Genomic DNA, 24489 nt, shown 5'->3' with positions numbered 1-24489 from the left:
CAGACACAGCCTGGGCGGGGGGTGGGGGAGAGACGGCTACAGCCCTATTGCAGACATGGCCCCGTGGGGTAATGGCCTTGTCACAGGCGTGGTCCCCAGTGTGTGTATGTGGAGGGGTGTCCTGGCTTTGTTGCAGGCCTGGTTGTAGTAGTAGGATTTTATGTTTGTATTTTGTATAATTTAGAATGAAGGATAAAGGATAATTGTAATCCCTTTAGTAACCACAGAACCCTTTCTAAAATGTAATCCTGTCTGGCATTCTCTGTACAGTTGTTTGGGGTGAGTAAAGGATGTGTGCATGGCTAAGGATGAGTGTGAAAGCCATCCCAAGTGTCCAGCTGGTCAAGAAGAAGTGAGAGACTTGGAGAGACAGCAGGAAACAATCGGAAAACATCCATTGTCTCTGATGCTAAACGAGTTAGCAGCATCCACAACCTCAGAGGTGAGGCAAACACCCCCGAAGGCGAGACAACAAAGAAGAGATAACAGCGGAAAACCCCGAGATTAACCACGTAAGGACTAACGATCACAGAATGACATTGCAAAATCCATAGACGAAGGTGGGAATTGACAAGTATAAAGCTGGGGTGTTTTGCCACAGAACTCTGGGTTCAGTCCTGCAAAGCCTCGGAGCATCGGATCGTGACCCACAGAGCCCAGCTCCTCCCTCGTGCTCAGTCTAACTGGCCATTAGATTGACTCGAGCTACGATCTGCAGGACCTGTTGTGCGTGTGTGTGATTGAATGCATGTGCTAACTGCTCTATTTTCAATAAACGCAGGGTGTTGCCTTTTCCCCTGAAAAAGATCCCCTGCGCTTCTTATAAGCATAACGGGGTCCCTGGTCGGGGGGCCGGCATGGCCCCAGCTACACGGGAGGGGCCCAGACTGGCGGGCGCAGGCCCGGTTACCTTTCTCCAGGCTGTGCAGCAGGTGCTCGTATTTCTGGGTGCAGGCCCTGTACTCGCGCTCCATCTGCAGCCGGTCGTCCGGCAGGAAGCTCTGTGAGTCCTGGCTGTCGCGCATGAACTCCTGGAAATGAGTCTCCAGGCTGCGCAGCGTCTGCCGGTAATCCTCGGGCTGCAGCGTCCGGAACTGGGGGCCAGGCACACGGCCTCAGACGGGCGCCAGTGCCCCTGCGCCCAGCAAGAAATCCCCCCGACCTGCTTCCGCCCCAGGCCAGCCATGGGTGACACCCTGTTCCTGCTACCCCCGCGACAGGTGGGTGTTGGGGGGCCAGGGGACCCTTCCCCAGGCACGGGGCTCTCTCTTGAGATTGAGCCGGAATCTCCCACCCTCCCAGCTCCTCCCCAGATCTCCAGCCCCCCTCCGCGAACAGGGCTGGGGCCCAACGCACCATGAGCAGGGACCAGGACTGGATCTGCTGGATGTCCCGGACCAGGTACTGCCAGGCCAGCAGGCTCTTCATATCCACGTGCAGCTGGTGCCACAGTGTCACCACGTGCTGGTGGCTGACGTCCAGCCTGGGGAGAGCGAGACCCAGTGAGCTCAGCCCACACGGCTGGGCGGAGGGCCGGGCTCCCTGCACTCGGGGTCCAGCCCCTACCAGCACCACGAGACCAGGGGAGAAGAGCTGCTGCCCCCGTGGCTGGCAGGGGGATGGAGACAGCGCCCCTGAGGCGGCAGCCCCAGGCAATGGGAGAGGAGACCAGCCCAGGTGGGAGCAAAGGGAGGGGTCCAGAGAGAGGTGGGGGGAGGGGAGCAGAGAGACCCAGACAAAGCGGGGCAGGGGAGGGGGCAGCAGAGGAGCTTGGACAGGAAGCAGGGGGGGAGCCCAGGGTCCCCAGAGCAGATGTGCCCAGTTGGAGGGGGAGCAGAGGGGCCCCGATGGATGGGGGAGGGGAGCCGAGGCCAGGGGGGGGAGGGGCCCCGACGGATGGGGGAGGGGAGCCGAGGCCCGGGCGGGGAGGGGCCCCGACCGGATGGGGGAGGGGAGCCGAGGCCGGGGGGGGAGGGGGCCCGACGGATGGGGGCCGGGAGCCGAAGCCCCGGCGCGGAGGGGCCCCGACGGATGGGGGAGGGGAGCCGAGGCCCGGGCGGGGAGGGGCCCCGACGGATGGGGGAGGGGAGCCGAGGCCGGGCGGGGAGGGGCCCCGACGGATGGGGGAGGGGAGCCGAGGCCCGGGCGGGGAGGGGCCCCGACGGATGGGGGAGGGGAGCCGGGGCCCAGGCAGGGAGGGGCCCCGACGGATGGGGGAGGGGAGCCGAGGCCCGGGCGGGGAGGGGCCCCGACGGATGGGGGAGGGGAGCCGAGGCCCGGGCGGGGAGGGGCCCCGACGGATGGGGAGTGCCCCCGACCCCGGCCCCGCAGCGCCCCCGCTCGCACCTGCTGACGGCGTCCAGCGCCTCCCTGTTGGGCGGGGGCACGAGGAAGCAGACGGACGGCACGATGGACTCGCTCCCCGAGCCACTGAGCACCTTCCACTTGGAGGGCTGGGAGTTGCTCAGCAGGACGCACTCGTCTCCCTTGTGCACCGTGATCTGGGGATCCGGGGGGCAGCGTCAGCCCCACACGCCAGCGCCCGTCCGGCCAGGCTGAGCACTGGCCCCTGCACCCACCCTGGAGCCAGCGCCCTGCGCCAGGCTCACCCTCTGCACCCCCTGCCTGGGCTGCTGCCATGTTGGGTAATGCAGCTGGGCCCCGTCCCTGGGCCCCTGCCCCTCAACCCCTGCCCCTCACACCTGCCCCCAATCCCTGGGCCCCCGCCCCAGACCCCCACCCCCACCCCTCACACCTGCCCCCAATCCCTGGGCCCCCGCCCCAGACCCCCAACCCCCGCCCCTCACACCTGCCCCCAATCCCTGGGCCCCCGCCCCAGACCCCCAACCCCTGCCCCTCACACCTGCCCCCAATCCCTGGGCCCCCGCCCCAGACCCCCACCCCCCCCCCTCACACCTGCCCCCAATCCCTGGGCCCCCGCCCCAGACCCCCACCCCCACCCCTCACACCTGCCCCCAATCCCTGGGCCCCCGCCCCAGACCCCCAACCCCTGCCCCTCACACCTGCCCCCAATCCCCAGGCCCCTGGGCCCCTGCCCCTCACACCTGCCCCCAATCCCTGGGCCCCCGCCCCAGACCCCCACCCCTCACACCTGCCCCCTATCCCTGGGCCCCCGCCCCAGACCCCCAACCCCTTCCCCTCACACCTGCCCCCAATCCCTGGGCCCCCACCCCAGACCCCCAACCCCTGCCCCTCAACCCCTGCCCCTCACACCTGCCCCCAATCCCTGGGCCCCCGCCCCAGACCCCCACCCCTCACACCTGCCCCCAATCCCTGGGCCCCCGCCCCAGACCCCCACCCCCTCACACCTGCCCCCAATCCCTGGGCCCCCACCCCAGACCCCCAACCCCTGCCCCTCAACCCCTGCCCCTCACACCTGCCCCCAATCCCTGGGCCCCCGCCCCAGACCCCCACCCCCACCCCTCACACCTGCCCCCAATCCCTGGGCCCCCGCCCCAGACCCCCTACCCTCACACCTGCCCCCAATCCCCAGGCCCCTGGGCCCCTGCCCCTCACACCTGCCCCCAATCCCCGGGCCCCTGCCCCTCAACCCCCTCCCCTCATCCCTCACACCTGCCCCCAATCCCCAGGCCCCTGCTCCCAGACCCCCAACCCTCACACCTGCCCCCAATCCCTGGGTCCCTGCACCCAGACCCCAACCCCCACCCCTCACACCTGCCCCCAATCCCCAGGCCCCTGATCCCAGGCCCCCGCCCCCAGACCCTCAACCCCCGCTCCTCACACCTGCCCCCAATCCCTGACTCTCTGCACCCAGCCCCCAACCCCTGGGCCCCTAGGCCCTCGCTTCCAGCCCAGGGCCACCCACCCCCACACCTGCCCCCAACCCCAGGTCCCAAACCCTGCCCCTGCCCCTGCCCCTCACCCCAGCCCCCTCTCACCTCCACCTGCTTGTAGTCACAGACGGCCTGCACTGGCAGCCGGCCCTTGAGCGGGGTGCCCGGGTTGCGCGGCCTGAGCTGCACGATGGCTTTGGCCCGCTTGGCCAGCCCCGTCAGGTGCCCTTTGTACTCCGCCATCTGCTCCTTCTCGTCCTGCGGAGGGGGCAGGGTGAGGGGGGCAGGGTGATGGGGGGGAGAGGCTGTGATGAAGTGGGGCTGTTCTTAATGTTTCCCTGAATACTGGGGGGGGGGGGGCTCAGTTTCTGGCCAACCCTCTGTCTCCTGGCAACTAATGGCCGGGCCCTTCCCCCCTGCAAGGGGATGCTAAAGGTGGGGGAGAACAAAGAGACACAGCCCGGGGGGGGGGGGGTAGAGGCAGTGCAGGGTGACGGGGGAGCAGGATGATGGGGGAGCGGGGTGATGGGGGCAGGGTGATGGGGGGTTGAGGGGGGGCAGGGTGACGGGGGATAGAGGCAGTGCAGGGTGACAGGGGAGTGGGGTGACGGGGGAGCGGGGTGATGGGGGCAGGGTGATGGGGGGTTGAGGGGGGGCAGGGTGACGGGGGGTAGAGGCAGTGCAGGGTGCCAGGGGCAGGGTGACGGGGGAGCAGGGTGATGGGGGAGCGGGGTGATGGGGGCAGGGTGATGGGGGGTTGAGGGGGGGCAGGGTGACGGGGGATAGAGGCAGTGCAGGGTGACAGGGGAGTGGGGTGACGGGGGAGCGGGGTGATGGGGGCAGGGTGATGGGGGGTAGAGGGGGGGCAGGGTGACGGGGGATAGAGGCAGTGCAGAGTGCCAGGGGCAGGGTGACGGGGGCAGGGTGACGGGGGCGCGGGGTGATGGGGGGGGGAGGGGGGGCAGGGTGACGGGGGATAGAGGCAGTGCAGGGTGACGGGGGAGCGGGGTGACTGGGGAGCGGGGTGATGGGGGAGCGGGGTGACAGGGAACAGGGTGACGGGGGGTAGAGGCAGTGCAGGGTGACGGGGGAGCGGGGTGATGGGGGCAGGGTGATGGGGGGTTGAGGGGGGGCAGGGTGACGGGGGGTAGAGGCAGTGCAGGGTGCCAGGGGCAGGGTGACGGGGGCAGGGTGACGGGGGGGGGAGCGGGTGATGGGGGGTTGAGGGGGGGCAGGGTGACGGGGGATAGAGGCAGTGCAGGGTGACAGGGGAGTGGGGTGAGACGGGGGGGTGAGCGGGGTGATGGGGGCAGGGTGATGGGGGGTTGAGGGGGGGCAGGGTGACGGGGGGTAGAGGCAGTGCAGGGTGCCAGGGGCAGGGTGACGGGGGCAGGGTGACGGGGGAGCGGGGTGATGGGGGGTTGAGGGGGGGCAGGGTGACGGGGGATAGAGGCAGTGCAGGGTGACGGGGGAGGGGGGTGAAGGGGGCGCGGGGTGATGGGGGCAGGGTGACAGGGAACAGGGTGACGGGGGGTAGAGGCAGTGCAGGGTGACGGGGGAGCAGGGTGATGGGGGAGCGGGGTGATGGGGGCAGGGTGATGGGGGAGTGGGGTGCCAGGGGCAGGGTGACGGGGGATAGAGGCAGTGCAGGGTGACGGGGGAGCGGGGTGATGGGGGCAGGGTGATGGGGGGTAGAGGGGGGGCAGGGTGACGGGGGTAGAGGCAGTGCAGGGTGCCAGGGGCAGGGTGACGGGGGAGCGGGGTGACGGGAACAGGGTGACGGGGGAGCGCAGGGTGTGTGTGTGGGGGGGGGGCTCCCCTTGTTGAGAGCCATTGGAGGAGGCTCCCCTCAGGCCGGTCTGCGCCGTGTGCCAGGTACAGAACAAAGCGGCTCCTTTGGCAACGCGGCGTACGCGACACTCCCCACGCGGGGCCAGGCGCATGGGCCCAGAGCTCCAGGCCAAGGGTGGGGTGAGGCCGGGCGGCTCCCCCGAGGCAGAGCGAGACCCCTCTGGGGTCAGGCCCACTGCAGGGTTCGCCCTAGAGACACCGTTCCAAAGCTGGGGCCAGGCACCGCGCCTGTGGGTCCGAGGGGGGTGACAGGGGAGGGGCACATCGGAGGGCCCCCTGGAGGCGGGAAGGGGGCAGGGCGCTCACAAAGGCGTCTCGCAGTGGGGGGAGAGGGAAGGAAGGAGGCAGGGGCTCTCCCGAGCGCCCTCCCCAGCAGGAAGGGGGACTCACGAGGGGTCCCGCTGCAGGGGGGCGGGACGGGAAATGGGGATTGACTCTCATGAGGGCCCCCAGCAGCCGGGGGGGGGGGGGGGCGTCGCTTACAAGGGCGTCTTGTAGCAGGTCCTCGAGGCGTGTCACGGTGATGGTGCGGTCGCACGAGTATTTCTTCTTCATGCTCTCCTGAGTCTTTCTCAGGAACTCCTCTGCCTCCTTCACGTCTGAGAAGAACTGCGGGGGGGGGGGGGGGACGAAGTGGGAACAGACCCTAAGTTCTAGCAGCAAAAGGCCATGCTGCCAAATACCTGACACTCTGTCGCCTAGCAACTGATGGCCCAGCCCCTCCCTACAAAGGTGTGGGAGACAAAGGGGTCAGGTGACCTCCTGGCCTGGGAAGGAAGCGGAGGAGAGAGGAGGGGCCGGAGGGGGTGGGGCAGACTGTTGTTGGCTGGGGAAACAGGGGAGCAGGGAGACCGGGCTCTGATCCCCGAGGGGGGCTGCAAGGCCCCCAAAATGGACCTAACCGGGGGGATCCTGTTATCTGTGCCTGCAAAACCTGTCCTGGACTGTGTTCCTGTCATCTAAATAAACCTTCTGCTTTACTGGCTGGCTAAGAGTCCTGGTGAATCGGCAGGGAGCCCGGGGGTGCAGGACCTGAGCCCCCCACACTCCGTGATGGGGGGGGGGGGTTTCAGCACCTGCCAGCGGCCCAGCCGCCAGGGGAGGGCTCCTCAGCGCCAGGCCGTGCCCCCCGTGGGCGCCGAAAGCTGCGGCTATTTACTGATCCGCACTGGACCCCACCCACGCCTGCCTGGGGAGGGGAGCAGGGACAGACGCCCAGGACAGATGCTGCTCAATGAGTGACTCCTGCCAGCCGGTGGGGGCACCTCACCCCCCTGCCAGGTGCTCCGCCGCCGGCAGGTGCCCACCTCCCTCCTGGCACCCCGCCAGGCACCTCGCCTCCCTGGCCCCCCACCCCCCCCCGCCAGGCACCTCACCTCCCTGGCCCCCCACCCCCCCCGCCAGGCACCTCACCTCCCTGGCCCCCTGGTCTCCCCGCCAGGCACCTCACCTCCCTGGCCCCCCAACCCCCACCAGGGCATAGAATCATAGAATCTCAGGGTTGGAAGGGACCTCAGGAGGTATCTAGTCCAACCCCCTGCTCAAAGCAGGACCAAACCCCAGACAGATTTTTGCCCCAGATCTCTAAATGGCCCCCTCAAGGATTGAACTCACCTGGCAGGTGCCCTCATCCCCCCAGCAGTCCCCCCCCTAGCCCCCTGGCACCACCCCCCGCCCCCGCCAGGCCAGGCCCTACCTGGAAGTAGGCCGTGTTCTCCTTCAGATGGGCCTCAATGCAGCAGCACAACTGGAGCATCCAGCTCCACTGGGTCTGCAGAGCTGCCTGGAAGGCCTGGAACAGAACCAGCATCACTCTGGGCTGAGCCCCGCGGTCGCCCACAGGCACCCGGAGCCCTGGGCAGGGAGACACACCCGGCGCGGGGCCCCACACTGGGATGGGAGCCAGCCAGAGCCCCAGACACACGCACCCCTGGGCCCTCCACTGGGATCGTCGGGCTCTCAGAGCAGGGGCAGTTCACGGCCACCCAGCCACTCGGCACGGGAGAAGGGCAGGTCTTCACCTCCACTTTCACCGCCCACCCGGTGCCCAGTGAGAACGGGCCCTGCCCCCGGCCTCACCTCCACCACCCGCCTGCCCGGTGCCCAGCGAGAACGGGCCCTGACCTCGGCCTCACCTCCACCACCCGCCTGCCCGGTGCCCAGCGAGAACAGGCCCTGCCCGCGGCCTCACCCGGTGCCCAGCGAGAACGGGCCCTGCCCGCGGCCTCACCCGGTGCCCAGCGAGAACGGACCCTACCCGCGGCCTCACCCGGTGCCCAGTGAGAACGGACCCTGCCCGCGGCCTCACCCGGTGCCCAGCGAGAACGGACCCTACCCGCAGCCTCACCCGGTGCCCAGCGAGAACGGACCCTACCCGCGGCCTCACCCGGTGCCCAGCGAGAACGGACCCTACCCGCGGCCTCACCCGGTGCCCAGCGAGAACGGACCCTACCCGCAGCCTCACCCGGTGCCCAGCGAGAATGGGCCCTGCCCCTGCCTCACCCGGTGCCCAGCGAGAACGGGCCCTGCCCCTGCCTCACCCGGTGCCCAGCGAGAACGGGCCCTGCCCCTGCCTCACCCGGTGCCCAGCGAGAACAGGCCCTGCCCCCGGCCTCACCTCAACCACCCGCCCACCCGGTGCCCAGCGAGAACGGGCCCTGCCCCTGCCTCACCCCGTGCCCAGCGAGAACGGGCCCTGCCCCTGCCTCACCCAGTGCCCAGTGAGAACGGGCCCTGCCCGCGGCCTCACCCGGTGCCCAGCGAGAACGGACCCTACCCGCGGCCTCACCCGGTGCCCAGCGAGAACGGGCCCTACCCGCAGCCTCACCCGGTGCCCAGCGAGAACGGGCCCTACCCGCGGCCTCACCCGGTGCCCAGCGAGAACGGGCCCTGCCCGCGGCCTCACCCAGTGCCCAGCGAGAACGGGCCCTGCCCGCAGCCTCACCTCCACCGCCCACCTGCCCGGTGCCCAGCGAGAACGGGCCCTGCCCGCGGCCTCACCCGGTGCCCAGCGAGAACGGACCCTGCCCCGGGCCTCACCTCCACAGTCTGCCTGCCCGGGTGCTCCTCGTGCAGCAGCCTGTCCCCCGTGCTCTGGATCTCCTTTATCTTGCGCTCCCGCAGCTCCAGCTCCCGCATCAGCCCCTGGTGCGCAGCGGAGACAGGGAGCAGCGGGTGAGCGCGCCTCGGGCTGGTGCGGCCTTTGGCACAGTGGCTGGAGCTGCGGCTGCATGCACAGGCCTGAGCTGTGTCCGAGGTCCCCCCGGGGGCAGGCCCCTCCCCAGGGACATGGGGCACCCACACAGAGAGCTCAGGGCACAGCAGCAGCCCTGCAGTCAGAGCTGGGGTGTCTGTCTCGGGGGTCAGGAAAAGGGGCTGCAGGCGTTGGAGGGGGGATTAGGGAGTATGGGGGGATGCGGCCTTGCTCCCTGGCAGGGCAGGGGATCCGGCTGGGGTCCTGCCTGCCCCAGAGGGCAGCAGCCGTGTCACTGGGACGCTCACAGCGAGCCCGGGTAGAGCCGCAGGCCATAGCCCCCTGGACAGGAGTGTGGGTCCCTGCTTCCCCATGGCACCGAGCACCGCCCCCACCCCCAGCCAGCCCTGCCCACAGTCTCCAGTGCCCGGCTGCCCTTTCCTCTGGGAATGCCAACCAGGCCAGGCAAGTCTCTGCCGGCAGCAGGGGGCCGGCAGCCGTGCGGGACACACACAGGCCTGGGATGCAGCCTGCACCGGGCGGGGGCAGGAGTAAGTCCCGGGGGGCAGAGGGGGCAGCCCCGGGGCAGTACCGAGTAGTTCTCCTTCTTGGCCGTCATGTTGGGGTTGCGATCGCTCCAGTCGTAGTTCACCTCCTCCTCCTCCTTCTCGTTCAGCCACATCAGCTCCCGGGTGGCGGCGCTCACGAAGCCCTGCAGGCTCTCCAGGTGCCGCAGCCGCGCCTTGGAGGCATTCTGGGGGCACACACGGGCGTGGGGGGGGGCGCGGGATAGCACCCTCCCCCCCACACACCTCGCTGCTCCCCGCAGGCCCCCCTCCCCCCTTCACCCACACAGCCCCCCCCTTGCTGCTCCACGCAGGCTCCCCTCACACAGCCCCCACCTCCACCTCCACAGGCCCCCCTCCCCCCTTCACCCACACAGCCCCCCCCTCGCTGCTCCCCGCAGGGTCCCCTCACACAGCCCCCCCACATACCTCCCTCCCCCTTCCCCCACACAGCCCCCCGCCTCGCTGCTCCCCATAGGCCCCCCTCACACAGGCCCCCACCTCCCTCCCCCTCCACAGGCCCCCCCTCCCCTCTTCACCCACACAGCCACCCCCACACAGCCCCTCACCTCACTGCTCCACTCAGGCTCCACTCACCCCGCTCGAGTTCATACGTCCCTCTGCCTTACCACACACAGCCCCCTGCCTCGCTGCTCCCCATAGGCCCCCCTCACACAGGCCCCCACCTCCCTCCCCTCCACAGGCCCCCCCTCCCCTCTTCACCCACACAGCCACCCCCACACAGCCCCTCACCTCACTGCTCCCCGCAGGCCCCCCTCACACAGCCCCCCCACATACCTCCCTCTCCCTTCCCCCACACAGCCCCCCGCCTCGCTGCTCCCCATAGGCCCCCACCCATCCCACCATTGCTTCCTAGGAGCCTCCCCCCAGCCCCCTGCACCCCCCGCCGGGCCGGCCCCTCACCAGCAGCTGGGCGTACTGCAGGTCCAGCTGGCCCAGGCAGTCTCGGTAGGCGCCGCGTGGGCCGGGCGAGAGCTGGGCCTGTGGGGAGAGAGCAGTGAGCACCCGGCACAGAGCTGCTGACCCCCACTGGCGCCCTACAGGCCTGGTGCGCGGGACGTGCCGCAAAACCCCATCGCCAGCTGTGCCGTTATGAGTAATATAATATTTCATTGGAAGGTGACAAGGCCAGAAAGAGCGAATTACCTCCCAGACTGACCTGACCCATGGGGGAACCTTAAGGACTGGTTAGGAAGATCTGTAAACAAACAGAGCTTTGAAATGTAAGTCTGCATTGGTAGAGATCTCAAGGGGAGGTGTTTGCTCAGGGCTTGGGATGTAAGCAACCAAGGCTTGTCTATTGCTATGGCTTTAATTCAAAGATCAAAAAAGGAATATTAACATTTAGGAAGACACTGGAGTGCAATAGTATTATTGTCTCTGTGTCTCTTTGCAGGTTGTGGTCACCTGTATCTGAACTGTTTGATGGATAAATTACCCTGTGCTAATTGCCAGGATGTTTGGGAGAAGGAGGGTTAAGCCTGTTGTTTTCTCAGGCCAAAAGGCTGCTGGAAATGTATAAAAACCCTGGGACATGATCCTTCTTCATCTCAGATCTGCTCTGGGTTTCAAGAGGGGGAAACCTTAAGCCACAAGGATTGAGATCCCCAGTCATTGACTGGAGCCGCCCTGAATATGGACATTGGACTGTAACTTCTGGACTATTTCTAAAAGGACTTTTGGCAACTACAAGCTCATCTCTGCTGTGTGTCTGAACCTCAAAAATTGAATTCAAGTCTGTCTGTAGATTGATCTTTTAACCAACACTCTCTCTCTTTTCTTTCTTAATAAATTTTAGCTTAGTTAATAAGAATTGGCTGTAGTGTGTATTCTGGGTAAGATCTAAGTTATAATTGGACCTGGGTATGTGGCTGATCCTTTGGGGTTGGAAGAACCTTTTCTTTTATATGATAAAGTAAGATTTTCAGGAATCATCATCATCTCTGACAGGTGTGTCTGGACGGAGGCCTGAGGCTGGGCACTTTAAGGGAACTGCGGGGTTTGGACTTTGGAATAACCTGTATGGTGCTATAGAAGCTGTTCTATGCTGGTTGGTAAATCTAAGTATTGGAATAACCACCAGCGTCTGGGGTTTGTCTGCCCCATTTTGTTTGCAGTTCACCCTAATTGAGTGACCTCAGCTGGCTCCCACGGGCAGCACCGTCACACCAGCCCTGCGCAGCAGGGGGCTCTGCAGGCCCCAGGCCAGCGCTGTGGGGAGGGGGCTCTGCAGGCCCCAGGCCAGCGCTGTGGGGAGGGGGCTCTGCAGGGGGCTCTGCAGGCCCCAGGACAGCGCTGTGGGGAGGGGGCTCTGCAGGGGGCTGCAGCTGGCTAGGGGGCGTGAGCAGCTGCCGGCGCCATGGCGGCTCACCCGCTGGGCACGAGCCCTCGTCAGATGGGCTAGCACAGCGAGGCCACGCTGGGCACTGTCCCTGCCAGGCACCCCGAGTTCCCGTGACTGGGGCAGACAGCAGGAGAGGCGGGTGCTCTGACTCCCTGGGGTGGGGTTGCTTTCAGGACCACGTGTTAACTCCAGCGGCTGCCCCGCTCTGCTGTAAACAGCACGAGACTTGATAGGCCCGAGGGGGGATCAAAACCTCTCTGGGGGCAGAGGGGCAGGAGAGGCGGGTGCTCTGACTCCCTGGGCTGGGGCAGGACGTCTCCCCCTCTGCAGGTGGCTGGGAACCCCGGTGTCCTGGGGCCATGCTGCGCCCTGGGCAGCAAGCTGTGGACAGCTCCTGCGTCCCCCCGAGAGGGGGCTGCATGCCTTGGCGGGCGCGGGACCCCACGAACACACCCCGTGGCAGGGCTCGCGGGGGGGCGACCCCAGCATGCGGAGGGCAGTGTCTGAAAAGCCACGTCCCACCCCCCCGGGGCTCAGGCCAGGCTGCCTGTCCTGCCCAGCCCCTCCCCCCGCCACACCTCGTCGGCTCGCGCCCGCTCGATCTTGGCCCGGAACTCGTCGATGGACTGGTGCAGGCCCCGGTGGCTGCCCAGCTGCGACTCCACCGTGGGCAGGTCCACGCCCCACTCGGCACTGTTGAGCCGCCTCTGGTTCTCCTCCACCCAGGCCAGCAGGTCCTGCAGGTAGCGCAGGGTGACGTCGTCCAGCTCCTGCCGGGGCCGCTGGCCGAGGGGCAGGGCCACCTGGGCAGGCTGCAGGGAGCCCGACTTCAAGCGCAGGTTGTACTCGGTGCGGATGGCGACCAGGCGCTCGTGCAGGCGGTACACCCTGCGGGCAGAGCGGAGGGGCACGTGCTGGGGCACAGATGCTGCCAAACCAGGGGGAGATGGGGGGCCAGTACAGAGCGACATGGGCAGCTGAGGTGGTAGCAGCCCCGGGAGGGGCAGGTTCTGGCTGGCCTGTGACTGAGTGGGAATTATGCATAATATTGTGTGTGAATGGTGTGGGTGCCTCAGTTTCCCCTATGAGGGCAGGGTTAACTGGGAGGCGGGAGGTTGTTTACCCTGCAGAGAGCCAGGTGTGACTGACGCTGGGCTGTCTGGGGCCAGGACCCACGGAGAGCCCGGCAGAGACAACGGCCACGCCAGTTACCCAGACATTTGGCACCTAGTAACTAAGGCCTTGTCTACACTGGCAAGTTTGGTCACCAAAACCTGCCTTTTGGCGACAAAGCAGCGAGAGCGGCCACGCTACAGGGGGACGTTGGTCCCGAAAAACGCCCAGTTCTGGCGACAAAAAACTTCCACCCCAAGAGAGAGACTTGTCTTTTCCCCTCCCTTTATTGTTGACAAAGCCCGTGTGGACGCTGCCGATTGTTTCATTGACAGAACTGGCTTCCGCCCTTGGCCCACAACGCCGCCCTGATCGCTCCGCCCAGTGTTTTGTTCTCTGCGGCCCTGCGGGCAGGCGCCCTCCCCTGTCTGAGCTCCGGGGAGTACCTGGGTGCGGCTCCCCTTGGGAACAGACAAAGAGCAAATCACGGGCCTGCTCCTGTCCTGCCCGGCACTAGGAACCCAGCGGCTGGCCGGCTGCGGGGCTGCTTTGCCACCCCTCCGCACGGCCAGCGCACACAGCTGCTCGCCGGCAGCGGAGGGGGCGGGGGGAGAACTCGGAGAGAATCCCCAATGGGCAGCGATCAGCTCCCCCTTCCCACAACCCTGCCCTGTGGGATACCCGCCCCCCCTGGTGCATTGCTCACCCTGTCCCTGATGGTGTCCCCCAGGCAGGGGCGGGGCCGCGGCTGAGCCCGCCCCCAAGGCAGGGGCGGGGCTGCAGCTGGGCCCCGCCCCCAAGGCAGGGGCGGGGTTCTGGCTGGGCCCCTCCCCCAAGGCAGGGGCGGGGTTCTGGCTGGGCCCCTCCCCCAAGGCAGGGGCGCGGTTCTGGCAGGGCCCCTCCCCTCAGGCAGGGGCGGGGTTCTGGCTGGGCCCCACCCACAAGGCAGGGGCGGGGCTGTGGCTGGGCCCCGCCTCTCAGGCAGGGGCGGGGCTGCAGTTGGGCCCCTCCCCCAAGGCAGGGGCGGGGCCTGTTACCTGCGGTACATCTGCTCGCCCTGCGGGTGGCGCCCGTCCTTCAGGGCCTGCACATCATTGAAGAGCAGGCGGATCATGGCGTCCGCCTTGTCCAGGTCCCGCTCGATCTCGGCCGCCTTCTGCGGCTGCTTCCCGGCGTTCAGCAGCCGGACGTCCTGCAGGAGGGAGACATGTTAAACCGGGGGGCGGCTGAGACACCCCCCATTGCTTGCACTGCCCTCCCCTTGCCCCCACGCTCTATGCGCTGCCCTCCCGAGAGCACCGAGGGGCTGCCCCATGCCCTCAGGCATTGGCCAGGCAGCGGCAGGCCTGTCCCAGGGTCCCGGGCGCCCCCTGCCCCGGGCTTTGCTCTCACCGACTGCAGCAGGGTGTCGGCCTGGTTCAGCTGCTCCTCGCACACCCCCGACTCCATCTGCAGCTTGCTGACGATGCGCTGCAGCCGCTCCAGCCTGCGCGGGGTGGGGAGCACGGTGAGCGACTGCGCCTGCCCCTGCCCCCCCAGCGCACCCCAGCTCCTGCCCCCACCGCCCTGTGCGTGCCCCAGCTCCTGCCCCCACCGCCCTGTGCCCCGTGCACACCCCAGCCCCCTGCCCAGCCCCCCGCCCTGCCCCTGCCCCCCTGTGCGTGCCCCAGCCCTTCGCCCCCCCAGCGCACCCCAGCTCCTGCCCCGCCCAGTGCCCCGTGCACACCCCAGCCACTGCCCAGCCCCTCCCCCGCCGCCCTGTGCGTGCCCCACCTCCTGCCCAGCTCCCTGCCCCCCTGTGCATGCCCCAGCCCCCTGCCCAGCCCTTCGCCCCCCCTGTGTGCACCCCAGCCCCCCGCCCTGCCCCCCAGCGCACCCCAGCTCCTGCCCCTGCCCCCCTGTGCGTGCCCCAGCTCCTGCCCAGCTCCTGCCCCCACCGCCCTGTGCACACCCCAGCCCCCGCCCAGCCCTTCGCCCCCCCGTGCGCACCCCAGTCCCCCGCCCTGCCCCCCATGCGCACCCCAGCTCCTGCCCCCAGCCCCCTGCCCCTCCTGTGTGCACCCCAGACCCCCCTCCCTGCTGTGTGCACCCCAGCCCAGCCCCCTGCCTCACCCCAGCCCAGCCCCACTTGTGCGCAACCCAGTCCTGGTGGCCAGGGCAACCGCAGCCCCGCGGGACGCCACCCCTGCTCTGCCACGTGCCTGTGGGAAAGGCACAGCCCCCCCTTTCGTCCCTGCTGGAGCCTGCGAGCTCCGGGCGAGCCGGGCGCCCAGCGGCACTGCCCGTGGCCAGCCTGCGCTCGGCTCTGTTTGCTCGGCGGGCAGGCGGGGCTGGGCTGGGCTGGGCTTCCTGAGGGGAGGCACCCGGCGGGCGCTGACTCACCAGCCGTATGGTTCCCATTAAGGGCTGCGAGGCCAGGGCGGGAACACCCCGGCCCTGAGCGTCCGCCAGCAGGAGCCTGGCCTGGCTCGCCAGGAGGGGAGAGCGCCAGCCCCAGAGGTGTCCTGAGCCGGCCCGCCCCCCCCCCAACAACCCCCTCCCCACCTCAGCTCCCCTCAGCCAGCCCTTCTCCCCTGCCAGCCGGCCCTTCCCCACCCCACCCCCTCCCAGCCCCGCCCCAAGACCAGCCCTGCCCCAGCCCCCGGCTCCTGCCCCCCCCAGCTCCCACCCTGCCCCACCCCCCCAGCCCAGCCCTGCCCCACCCCACCCCTTCCCAGCCACCCCAGCCCAGCCCTGCCCCCCCCAGCTCCCACCCCCCCAGCCCAGCCCTGCCCCACCCCCCGGCTCCTGCCCCACCCCAGATCTCCCCCCCAGCCCCCCCAGCCCAGCCCTGCCCCACCCCCCGGCTCCTGCCCCACCCCACCCCCTCCCAGCCCCCCAAGACCAGCCCTGCCCCAGCCCCCGGCTCCTGCCCCCCCCAGCTCCCACCCTGCCCCACCCCTCCCAGCCCCCCCAGCCCAGCCCTGCCCCTAGCCCGCTCTCCTGACCCTCGCCAGATCTCCCTCCCAGCCCAGCCCCATGTTCCCTCCCAGCTCCCCCTCAGCCAGCCCTTAGCCACCACCAGCTCCCCCCACCCTGTCCCAGCCCTTTCCCACCCCACCAGCTCCCTCCCCCCACTCCCAGCCCCATTTTCCCTCCCAGACCCCTCGGCTCCCCCCAGCCCGGCCCTTCCGCATCCCAGGTTCCCTGCCAGCTCCTACGGCCCCTCTCAGTCAGCCCTTCTCCCCTGCCCCCGGCCCCCCCGCTGCCAGCCAGCCCTTCCCCGCCCCATGAGCTCCCCTCCCCCCGCTCCCAGCCCCCCAGTCCAGCCCTTCCCCGCCCCATGAGCTCCCCTCCCACCGCTCCCAGCCCCCCTAGCCCAGCCCTTCCCTGCCCCATGAGCTCCCTTCCTCCCGCTCCCAGCCCCCCCAGCCCAGCCCTTCCCCGCCCCATGAGCTCCCCTCTCCCCGCTCCCAGCCCCCCAACCCAGCCCTTTCCCGCCCCATGAGCTCCCCTCCCCCCGCTCCCAGCCCCCCAGCCCAGCCCTTCCCCGCCCCATGAGCTCCCCTCCCCCTGCTCCCAGCCCCCCTAGCCCAGCCCTTCCCCGCCCCACGGTCCCTCCCTGCCCCTCCCCCGGAGCACTGACCTCTCAAACTCAGCACGAAGCAGCTTCTCGCGCTCCAGAATGGCCACGTGCAGCTTGCCCCACTCCTTCTCCACGTCCAGGGGGTGGTAGCCGGGGGACACTTGCAGCTGCCCGGCCTGCACCGTGCCCTGCACCGGCAAGAGGGGTGTTACGTGGACCAGGAGGGCCTCCCTGAGGCAGGTCGGGGGGCCAGCCCCCCATCCACACAGAAATGGGGCCTTTGCAAGCACGGGGCCATGGAATGGGGGGACGTGAGGACCTGGCTCTGAGGGGTCCCTGGGGCAGCGCAGGGGTGGGGGCACAAGCAGGGGAGGGCTTTGCTCTGGGCACCCCAAGGGTCTGCAGGGGCTGGGGCTGGGCCCGGTGGGGAGCTGGGGATGCCGAGCTGCAGGCCCCTGCCATGCGTCCTGCTGGGCCCCACACGGCGTGAGGGAGTCACAGGACAGCTCCCCCGGTCACATGCCCGCTGACAGCCGGGCGCAGCCCCCGCTGCTCAGGGATGAAGGGCTCGGCACAGCCCTGGCGGCTGTACGTATCGGGGGTCCCGGGGGCTCACCTCCAGCGACTGGTAAATGACCTTGGAGCGGTTCTTGTCGGCCTCCTTGGCCGGGAGCTCGGTTTCCTTGAACTTCAGGAACTGGCGCCACAGGAGCTGGGGGGAGGCTGGGGTTAGGGCAAAGGGGGGGCAGGGCAGGAGAGGGGCCCCGTGCGGCTGTGGCACCGGGATCCGCCTGCGACCAGCTGCCCGAGGGCTCTGTGCCAGGCGCAGGGTCACCACCAGTAGGGCCCATGCCTGGCTGGCCTCTCCCTAGCCCACCACGCAGGGCGTATCCTCACCAGCCCCCGCCCCCACCCGAGGAGACGGCATCCCCCCAGCCAGGGGTTGGGACCTGGAGCTGAGCCAGGCCTGGGGAGCTGGCCCCACGCACGGCCCCGCCCCAGAGCGGCCGGAGCCCACAGGATGGAAGTGGGCCGGGCGGGCGGGTTCTTCTTCGCCGCTGTTGACTCACGAGGGGCTGGCATGGAAGGAATGAGTCACGCACCCTCCCCCTGCCTGGGGAGCCCCGTGATCCCCCCCAGTGTGCTGCCCCACTCCCCCAGCTCGCCTGCCTTCTCCCTCCTGCCCTGGGGCAGGAGATGGGCCCTGCCAGGTCCCTCCAACGCAGCCCGGCCCTCATGGGGCCGGCTGCCCCCTACGCTGGGCTCAGACCCCCAGCTCCTCAGGGAACAGCTGCCAGCGCAGAGACAGACTGGGCATCCCAGGAGCCAGATGCCAGGTCCCCTACGGCCCCAGGGAACCACAGACCCTGCCTCCCCCTCGCTGCCAGCGGGAACCACCCACTCCCCAGGGAGCTCTGTGGGCCCTTCCTTCTGGGGGCTCCCAGGCGGCTCCTGCGTGGGGGTGGGGCCTGGGCACCCTGCCCAGCCGGATCCCTCCTGGGAGGCACCTGCAGAGCTCCCCACCCATCACTGGGCCCTTTCATTCCCTGCCAGCAGCAGCTGCATCGGGACATGACGAGACGGGACCATGATACAGAACACGTGGCTTGGAGACCACAGCCCCCCCGCCAGCTCAGGCTCTGAATGCCCTCCCCCCCTGCCCCCCCTCCGGATCGCACGCCCCCCGCACCGGGACGGGCGCTCCAGCATGGCCAGGTACTGCCTGGGCTGCTCCCTCTCCATGCCCAGGCCGAGGAGACAGGCAGCAGCTGAGGAGGCCACGTGAGCTGCTCCTGCCCCAGCGGGAAGCAGGGGCCCCCCAAGGGCACCTGTAGCGATGGAGCTCGGACGGCTCAGGGGCTGAGGGATGACGAGAGGTCCCAGAGCCCCGACCCAAGAATCACCCCTGCATGGCTGGGCCCCTCACCTCGATCTCCTCGTAGCTGGCCGGCACCTTGCGCTCCTCGAAGATGACAGTGTGACTGCGAATCCACTGCAGCAGTGCCGTCACCACCTCACGGTACTCCTGCCACCGCAGCTGCAGCTCCTAGGGGACAGGCGAGAGCATGGCCCGGGGTCCCCGCGGCCTCCCCTCCCCGGCCGGTCACAGAGACAGCACAGGAACGGATGGGTGGGATTCGGTGGCAGGCAGGAACCGCTGCTCTCCCTGGGACCACCTCAGCTGGAATCACCCCTGGATGGGAACTTCAGTGACTGGCCCATCACCCCCACCCCAGAATTTTCAGTACTGTTTTTATGACCCTGTGTGTGCCTCAGTTTCCCCTATATTTCACAGGTTACTCTGTGCGGAAGGGGGAAGGACTGTTTGCTCTCAGGGCAGGCTAAAGGACATGGCTATGAGTGTCGCCCGGTTGTCTGAGCCGTGATGGGCCACCGGAAAGGACTGGCCCAGCTGACCCCATATCAATGGAGGACCAATCACCGGGACACTGACACCTGGCACCCAAGGCGGGAGGGGGCGGGGAGGGGTTTCCCCACCTCTGCAGGGAGGCTGAGCAAAGACCCCCCAGCTCGAGAACAAAGGACTGAGGGGTGAGGTGGGGGGTCGGTGCTGGCTGCTGGAAGGAGCCTGGCCTCTCACCTGGGAACTGCCCAAGGAGGTCAGACGGACGGACAGACAGAGCTGGACCAATGGGGCTCTGGGCTGACCCCACCGGTCTGGGCTTTAACCCGCGTTCCCCTGGGCTAACCCGAGCACTTCCCGTGCCGGGAGCAGCTAGCTAACAACCCGGCTGTGCCAGCGCCGAGAGTGTCCCGGGGAACGCCGGGCGAGGGGCACCAGCCCCTGCTGCGTGGCCGGGTCTCCCCCGGGGTCTGGCTCAGCTGGACTCGCTGGGCAGAGCTGCGGGGGTGGGGCAGGAGGGCTGGAGCCCCCAGGGTTCAGGCTGAGGAGGGCGAGAGGCCCCCGGGGGTCTGGCCCACTGAAGGGCTCCTCCCAGACCGCTCTCAAGCTGGGGCCAGGCACTGATCCCGGGGCTCCGTGACACAGGGGACCCCCCCACCCTTCTGCAGGGAAGCGCAGCTGAGCTGGAGACCAAAGGCGGCGACGTCAGGGGCTGGGCAAGGGGATGGGGGGGAGCTCTCTGCTTAGCCTGCCTCCCTGGGGTCTCTGCAGATGGCCCCGGCTCCCCCGGCCTGTGGCGCACCGGGCCCTGCAGCAGAGAGCGTGGAGAGCGGGATTGCCGGCGTCTCACGGCCTGTCCCTGTGCACAGCAGGGCTCCCAGGCCCCGACAGGCTGGGCACAGGCCAGCCCCAGAGAGGCCGCAGCCCCCAAGCCCCCTGGCCTCCACAGCCCCATACTCACATTGGCCTTGAGGCCGACCGACACGTCGGGCACGCGGGGCATGACGTCGTACAGCGACGAGACATAGGTGATGATGGACTTCTCGTCCGGCTGGGGCACGTCCACATCTGGGGGAGGGGCAGAGCGTGAGCAGCTGTGGGGGGAGCCCCAGCCCAGGGGTCTCCACCTGCAGGGGGCTGCCCCCCGTGCTCATGGGACACACCCCCAGGCCGAGGGGCTGCTGCACCCAAGGGTTCCCTGCAGGAAGCAGAGCCATCGGGTGGCTGCCCCATGCCAGGGAAGGGCTGTGTGTGTGTGGCACCTCGTACCTTCAGGGTCCAGCAGGCGCGTCACCCCCAGGTCCCGCTCGGCCACGGTGAAGGCCTGCTCCAGGTTCTCCAGGTTGGTCTGGCGATACACCTTGTTCATGTCGATGAGCATGGGCCTGCGTCACAGACGGAGCGGGTGAGGGGCCAGGGGCTGGGCATCCCCAGAGCTGCAAACCTCACGCCCAGCTTGGAGCCTGCTCTGCGGCCCCATTGACGGAGCTTGGCCCCAGCCCCTCCCCCCGCATGCCATGCCAGGGCTGCGGCAGCTGGGACGCCTGGGGGCACCGTCTGGTGGGGCGAGCTGCGGGCTGGGCCAGGTCTGTGCCCACAGAGAGCGCATCACCAGCGTCCTCCACTGCAGGGGTGGGCGAGCCGCGGCACCGGGACCCTTCACAGCCGGGCGAGCCGGGGCACCGGGACCCCTCGCGCTGCGGGCGAGCCGCGGCACCAGGACCCCTCGCGCTGCGGGCGAGCCGCGGCACCGGGACCCCTCGCGCTGCGGGCGAGCCGGGCACCGGGACCCCTCGCGCTGCGGGCGAGCCGGGGCACCGGGACCCCTCGCGCTGCGGGCGAGCCGCGGCACCGGGACCCCTCGCGCTGCGGGCGAGCCGGGGCACCGGGACCCCTCGCGCTGCGGGCGAGCCGGGGCACCGGGACCCCTCGCGGCTGGGCGAGCCGGGGCACCGGGACCCCTCGCGCTGCGGGCGAGCCGGGCACCGGGACCCTTCGCAGCCGGGCGAGCCGCGGCACCGGGACCCCTCGCGCTGCGGGCGAGCCGGGGCACCGGGACCCCTCGCGCTGCGGGCGAGCCGGGGCACCGGGACCCCTCGCGCTGCGGGCGAGCCGGGGCACCGGGACCCCTCGCGCTGCGGGCGAGCCGCGGCACCGGGACCCCTCGCGCTGCGGGCGAGCCGGGGCACCGGGACCCCTCGCGCTGCGGGCGAGCCGCGGCACCGGGACCCCTCGCGCTGCTGAGGGAAACACGAGACACTGACTCACACCTCCAGCCGGCTGGCAGCCCCTGATCCCGCCCCCCGCCCTGCAGGGTGTCGGCTGTGGGGCCGGGAGAGCTCTGACCAGCCCCCGCGGCTCAGCACAGCAGCTCCTCCCAGTCCCGATGCTCCGGGGCAGAGTGCGCCGCCCCACTCCCCACCCGGCAATCAGGCTGGCTCCTGCCAGCTCCAAGCAAGCCCGACAGCTGTGCCCACCGAGCCCCTCACAGCAATGGGGCAGCTCCCCTGGCTCAGACGCATGGCAGCCTGCCAAGCCCCACGCCCCATCAGGAGCCACAGCCCGGCAGGGAGCGGGAGCCAGGTAACGCCGCCCCAAGCCGGCAGATCTGCTCCAGCTCTGCAGATCCAACTACCCCCACCCCACCACCACTGCGCCAGACGGCCTGGGGGCCGGCCCAGGTTCTGTAAACGCGGGGACTTCAACTGAATTATGCACCCTGGGGGGTGAGCTGAAGCAGAACAAGCTTTGCCCGTCCCCCAACCAGATCAGCTGCAGCCCCCCAGCCAGTGCAGCCTGGCTCCCCTAGCACCCGCCGCTGCACCCCGTCTTCGCAGCAGCAATGTCCCGGCTGGCGCGGTGCCTACACTTCCTGGAGGCGCAGGGTGGAGTGGAGGGAGTACAGCGAGCTGCTGACGTTGGAGGTCTCCAGCGCAGCGGGGTCGGCGATCTCCTCGCACAGCATCACCACCTGCTCCTCTGCCCCCGCCCGGGACCCCGCTGAGCCGCCCAGCCCCCGGCGCTGCGGCTTCTTCTTCGCCCGCTGCCGCGAGCTCCTCTCCATGCTGGGGCCCGAGCCTTCCTCAGCTCACTGCGCTGGGAGCCGGGACCCACTGGCTGATCCGCCCGCCCTGGTGCTGCGCTGGGAGCCGGGACCCGCTGGCTGATCCACCCGCCCTGGCGCTGGGAGCTGGGACCCGCCGGCTGGTCCACCCGCCCTGGCGCTGGGAGCCGGGACCCACTGGCTGAGTCCCCCGCCCTGGTGCTGGGAGCCGGGACCCACTGGCTGATCCGCCCGCCCTGGTGCTGCGCTGGGAGCCGGGACCCGCTGGCTGATCCACCCGCCCTGGCGCTGGGAGCCGGGACCCGCTGCTTGAGTCCCCCGCCCTGGCGCTGGGAGCCGGGACCCGCTGCCTGAGTCCCCCGCCCTGGCGCGGCGCTGCTGGGATCCGCTGGCTGATCCGCCCGCCCTGGTGCTGCACTGGGAGCCGGGACCCGCTGCTTGAGTCCCCCGCCCTGGCGCGGTGCTGCCGGGACCCGCTGGCTGATCCGCCCGCCCTGGCGCGGCGCTGCTGGGGAGCCGCCCTCTCCCCGCGGAGTGGAGGCTGTGCTGTGCTGTGCTGTGCTGCCAGCCCCGCGTTCTCCTCCTGCCTCTCCCGGGGTGGGGCGGCTCCTGCACATACTTGTTACACTTACAGAGGGAAGCGGGAGCTGACGTAGGCTCCAGCAGGCCCCCCCGCCCCGCCCCGGCTCCCAGCCTGGTGCCCCGCAGACCCCCAGCCGAGGGCAGCCCGTGTGCTGGGGATGGGCAGCGCCAGGCAAGCGACGCATACGGGGGTTCGAGGGGGTCCCAGTGACGCTGGCACAAGCTGATGGGCTGGAACTCGTCTGGGCACTTTGCATTTATCGCAGTCCCCAAGCGCCAGGCCCGGCTGGGGGGGCTCCACCGAGCCAACAGCCGCTCCTCCAAGGGCAGGCCAGTGAGACGGGCCCGATCCTGCCGAGATGGGCCCGATGGGATCTGCCTGCACGCGCTGCCCCCCCTCTGCTTGGAGAACCCCCCTCCTGGACCTGCCCAGCCCACTGCTGTGGGACCCCCCGTGGGGACTGCAAGGCTGCTCGGCTGCGGCGCATCCGCTGGGGTCGCTCGCCTGGGGAGCCCGGGTGGCTAGGAGAGGTGCTAGCTGGGGGGCTGCGCCGGCCCCCGGGAGTCTGGGAAGAGAAAACAGTTCCCGGCTCCGGGGCTGGTGCAGGGCGCGGCCCGGCTCCACCCCTCTGAACTATCCAGCTCACTGTCCCAACACGATCCCGCAGAACTCGCTGCCTGGGGCGGCAGGCGCCTGCCAGAGCCGAGCAGGGGCAGGGCAGGGCACCCTCGCCACCCTGTCCCGCAGAGCCGCTGCCAGCACGGAGGCAGCCCCAGCCAAGGGGGGCTTGGGCCCAGATCACACAGAGCAGCCGCAGCCCCCCAGCCCCGCAGCGCGAGGAAGCCCAGCACCCCTGGGCTGGCAGAACTGCGCGTGGGGCAGCCCCTGGTGTCTGGGCACGTGCGAGTCCCTGCTCCCCCCCGGCCCCCACCCCCAGTGCAGGCCATGCCCAGCCCCCGCCCGTCTCTCACTTGTGATGGTGGATGATGGCGTTGAAGAGACGCCCGTCCCGCCAGCTGGTGGTGAAGTTGTCGCAGCGCAGGCCCTGGTAGCCCTCCACCATGCGCTGTGACCACAGCAGCAGCTTCTCCTTGGCTGTCATGTCCTCGGACTGCCCGCTCACCTGGATGTCCGAGATCTGGAAGGGACGGGCACACGTCAGCCACCCACCCTGGCCCTGCGGAGCCCCTGCCCAGTGCCCCGCTGGGGCCTCCTCCGCCCCCTGGCCCAAGGACACCCTGGGACGAAGCGGGAATGCGCTTAACGTTTCCTTTGAATACTGCGTGGGGGCCTCAGTTTCCCCTATTCGTTTCTTAAGTCTTCAGGGTGCATAAATTGCCGACACTGTGTATCCTAGCAACAAATGGCCGGGGCCCTTCACCCTGCAAGGGGATGCTAAAGGTGAACAAGAGATCAGGTGACCTGGCCCCCGCAAACAGACAAAGGCCAGAGAGGAGGGGGGGCTGGAGGGGGTTTCAGTTTGGGGCTGGCTGGGGACGAGGAGTGAGGGCAGACGTGGGGGTCTGGATCGCTGGGCCCCAGAATGGACCCGGCCGAGGGGTCCCGTTCACTGTACCTACAAGCTCTGTCATCTAATAAACCTCTGTGTTACTGGCTGGCTGAGAGTCACGTCTGACTGCGCAGTGGGGGGTGCAGGACCCTGTGGCTTCCCCAGGACCCCACTGGGGTGGACTCGCTGTGGGAAGCGCACGGAGGGGCAGGGGATGCTGAATGCTCCAAGGAGAGACCCAGGAGGTGAAGCCGTGGGAGCTTCTTGCCCTACAGACAGGCTGCTCCGAGGGAGAGGAGGCTCCCCAGAGTCCTGCCTGGCTTTGTGGGGAGCAGTTCCAGAGCAGCGCCCGGTGCCTCGGTTTCCCCTCTGTGTTACTCCAGTCTCTGGGTGGTGGGAAAAGGGTGTGACCATTGCAGAGACCCGGAGAGGGCAGGCGTGACTGGGACTGGCCGCAGAGAACAGCCGACAGCCTGTATCCTGGCAGCTGACGGCTGGT

General features: G+C 69.2%; 1 protein-coding gene across 16 annotated transcripts in view; it reads right to left on the bottom strand.

Moving 5' to 3' along the window:
* The window catches only part of PLEC (plectin), a 123657-nt gene that overhangs the window by 20817 nt on the left and 78351 nt on the right, over nt 1-24489 (bottom strand). For all 16 annotated transcript variants that reach the window (XM_045004895.1, XM_045004896.1, XM_045004900.1 and 13 more), the window contains 18 exons: nt 23452-23618; nt 20103-20218; nt 19795-19901; nt 18396-18515; nt 17085-17180; nt 16529-16656; nt 14296-14389; nt 13941-14095; nt 12369-12678; nt 10350-10427; nt 9452-9613; nt 8706-8810; nt 7363-7458; nt 6150-6275; nt 3921-4073; nt 2347-2501; nt 1357-1483; nt 911-1094 (listed from right to left, as the gene is read on the bottom strand). In XM_045004895.1, the coding sequence (XP_044860830.1) occupies nt 911-1094; nt 1357-1483; nt 2347-2501; nt 3921-4073; nt 6150-6275; nt 7363-7458; nt 8706-8810; nt 9452-9613; nt 10350-10427; nt 12369-12678; nt 13941-14095; nt 14296-14389; nt 16529-16656; nt 17085-17180; nt 18396-18515; nt 19795-19901; nt 20103-20218; nt 23452-23618 (2479 nt within the window). The remainder of the gene's footprint in view (nt 1-910; nt 1095-1356; nt 1484-2346; nt 2502-3920; nt 4074-6149; nt 6276-7362; nt 7459-8705; nt 8811-9451; nt 9614-10349; nt 10428-12368; nt 12679-13940; nt 14096-14295; nt 14390-16528; nt 16657-17084; nt 17181-18395; nt 18516-19794; nt 19902-20102; nt 20219-23451; nt 23619-24489) is intronic.

The sequence above is a fragment of the Mauremys mutica genome, chromosome 2 (genome assembly GCF_020497125.1).
Source record: "Mauremys mutica isolate MM-2020 ecotype Southern chromosome 2, ASM2049712v1, whole genome shotgun sequence".
Taxonomy (NCBI): Eukaryota; Metazoa; Chordata; order Testudines; family Geoemydidae; genus Mauremys; species Mauremys mutica.
Note: the sequence above shows the minus strand (reverse complement) of the source record. Positions and strands in the feature narration are given on the sequence as shown.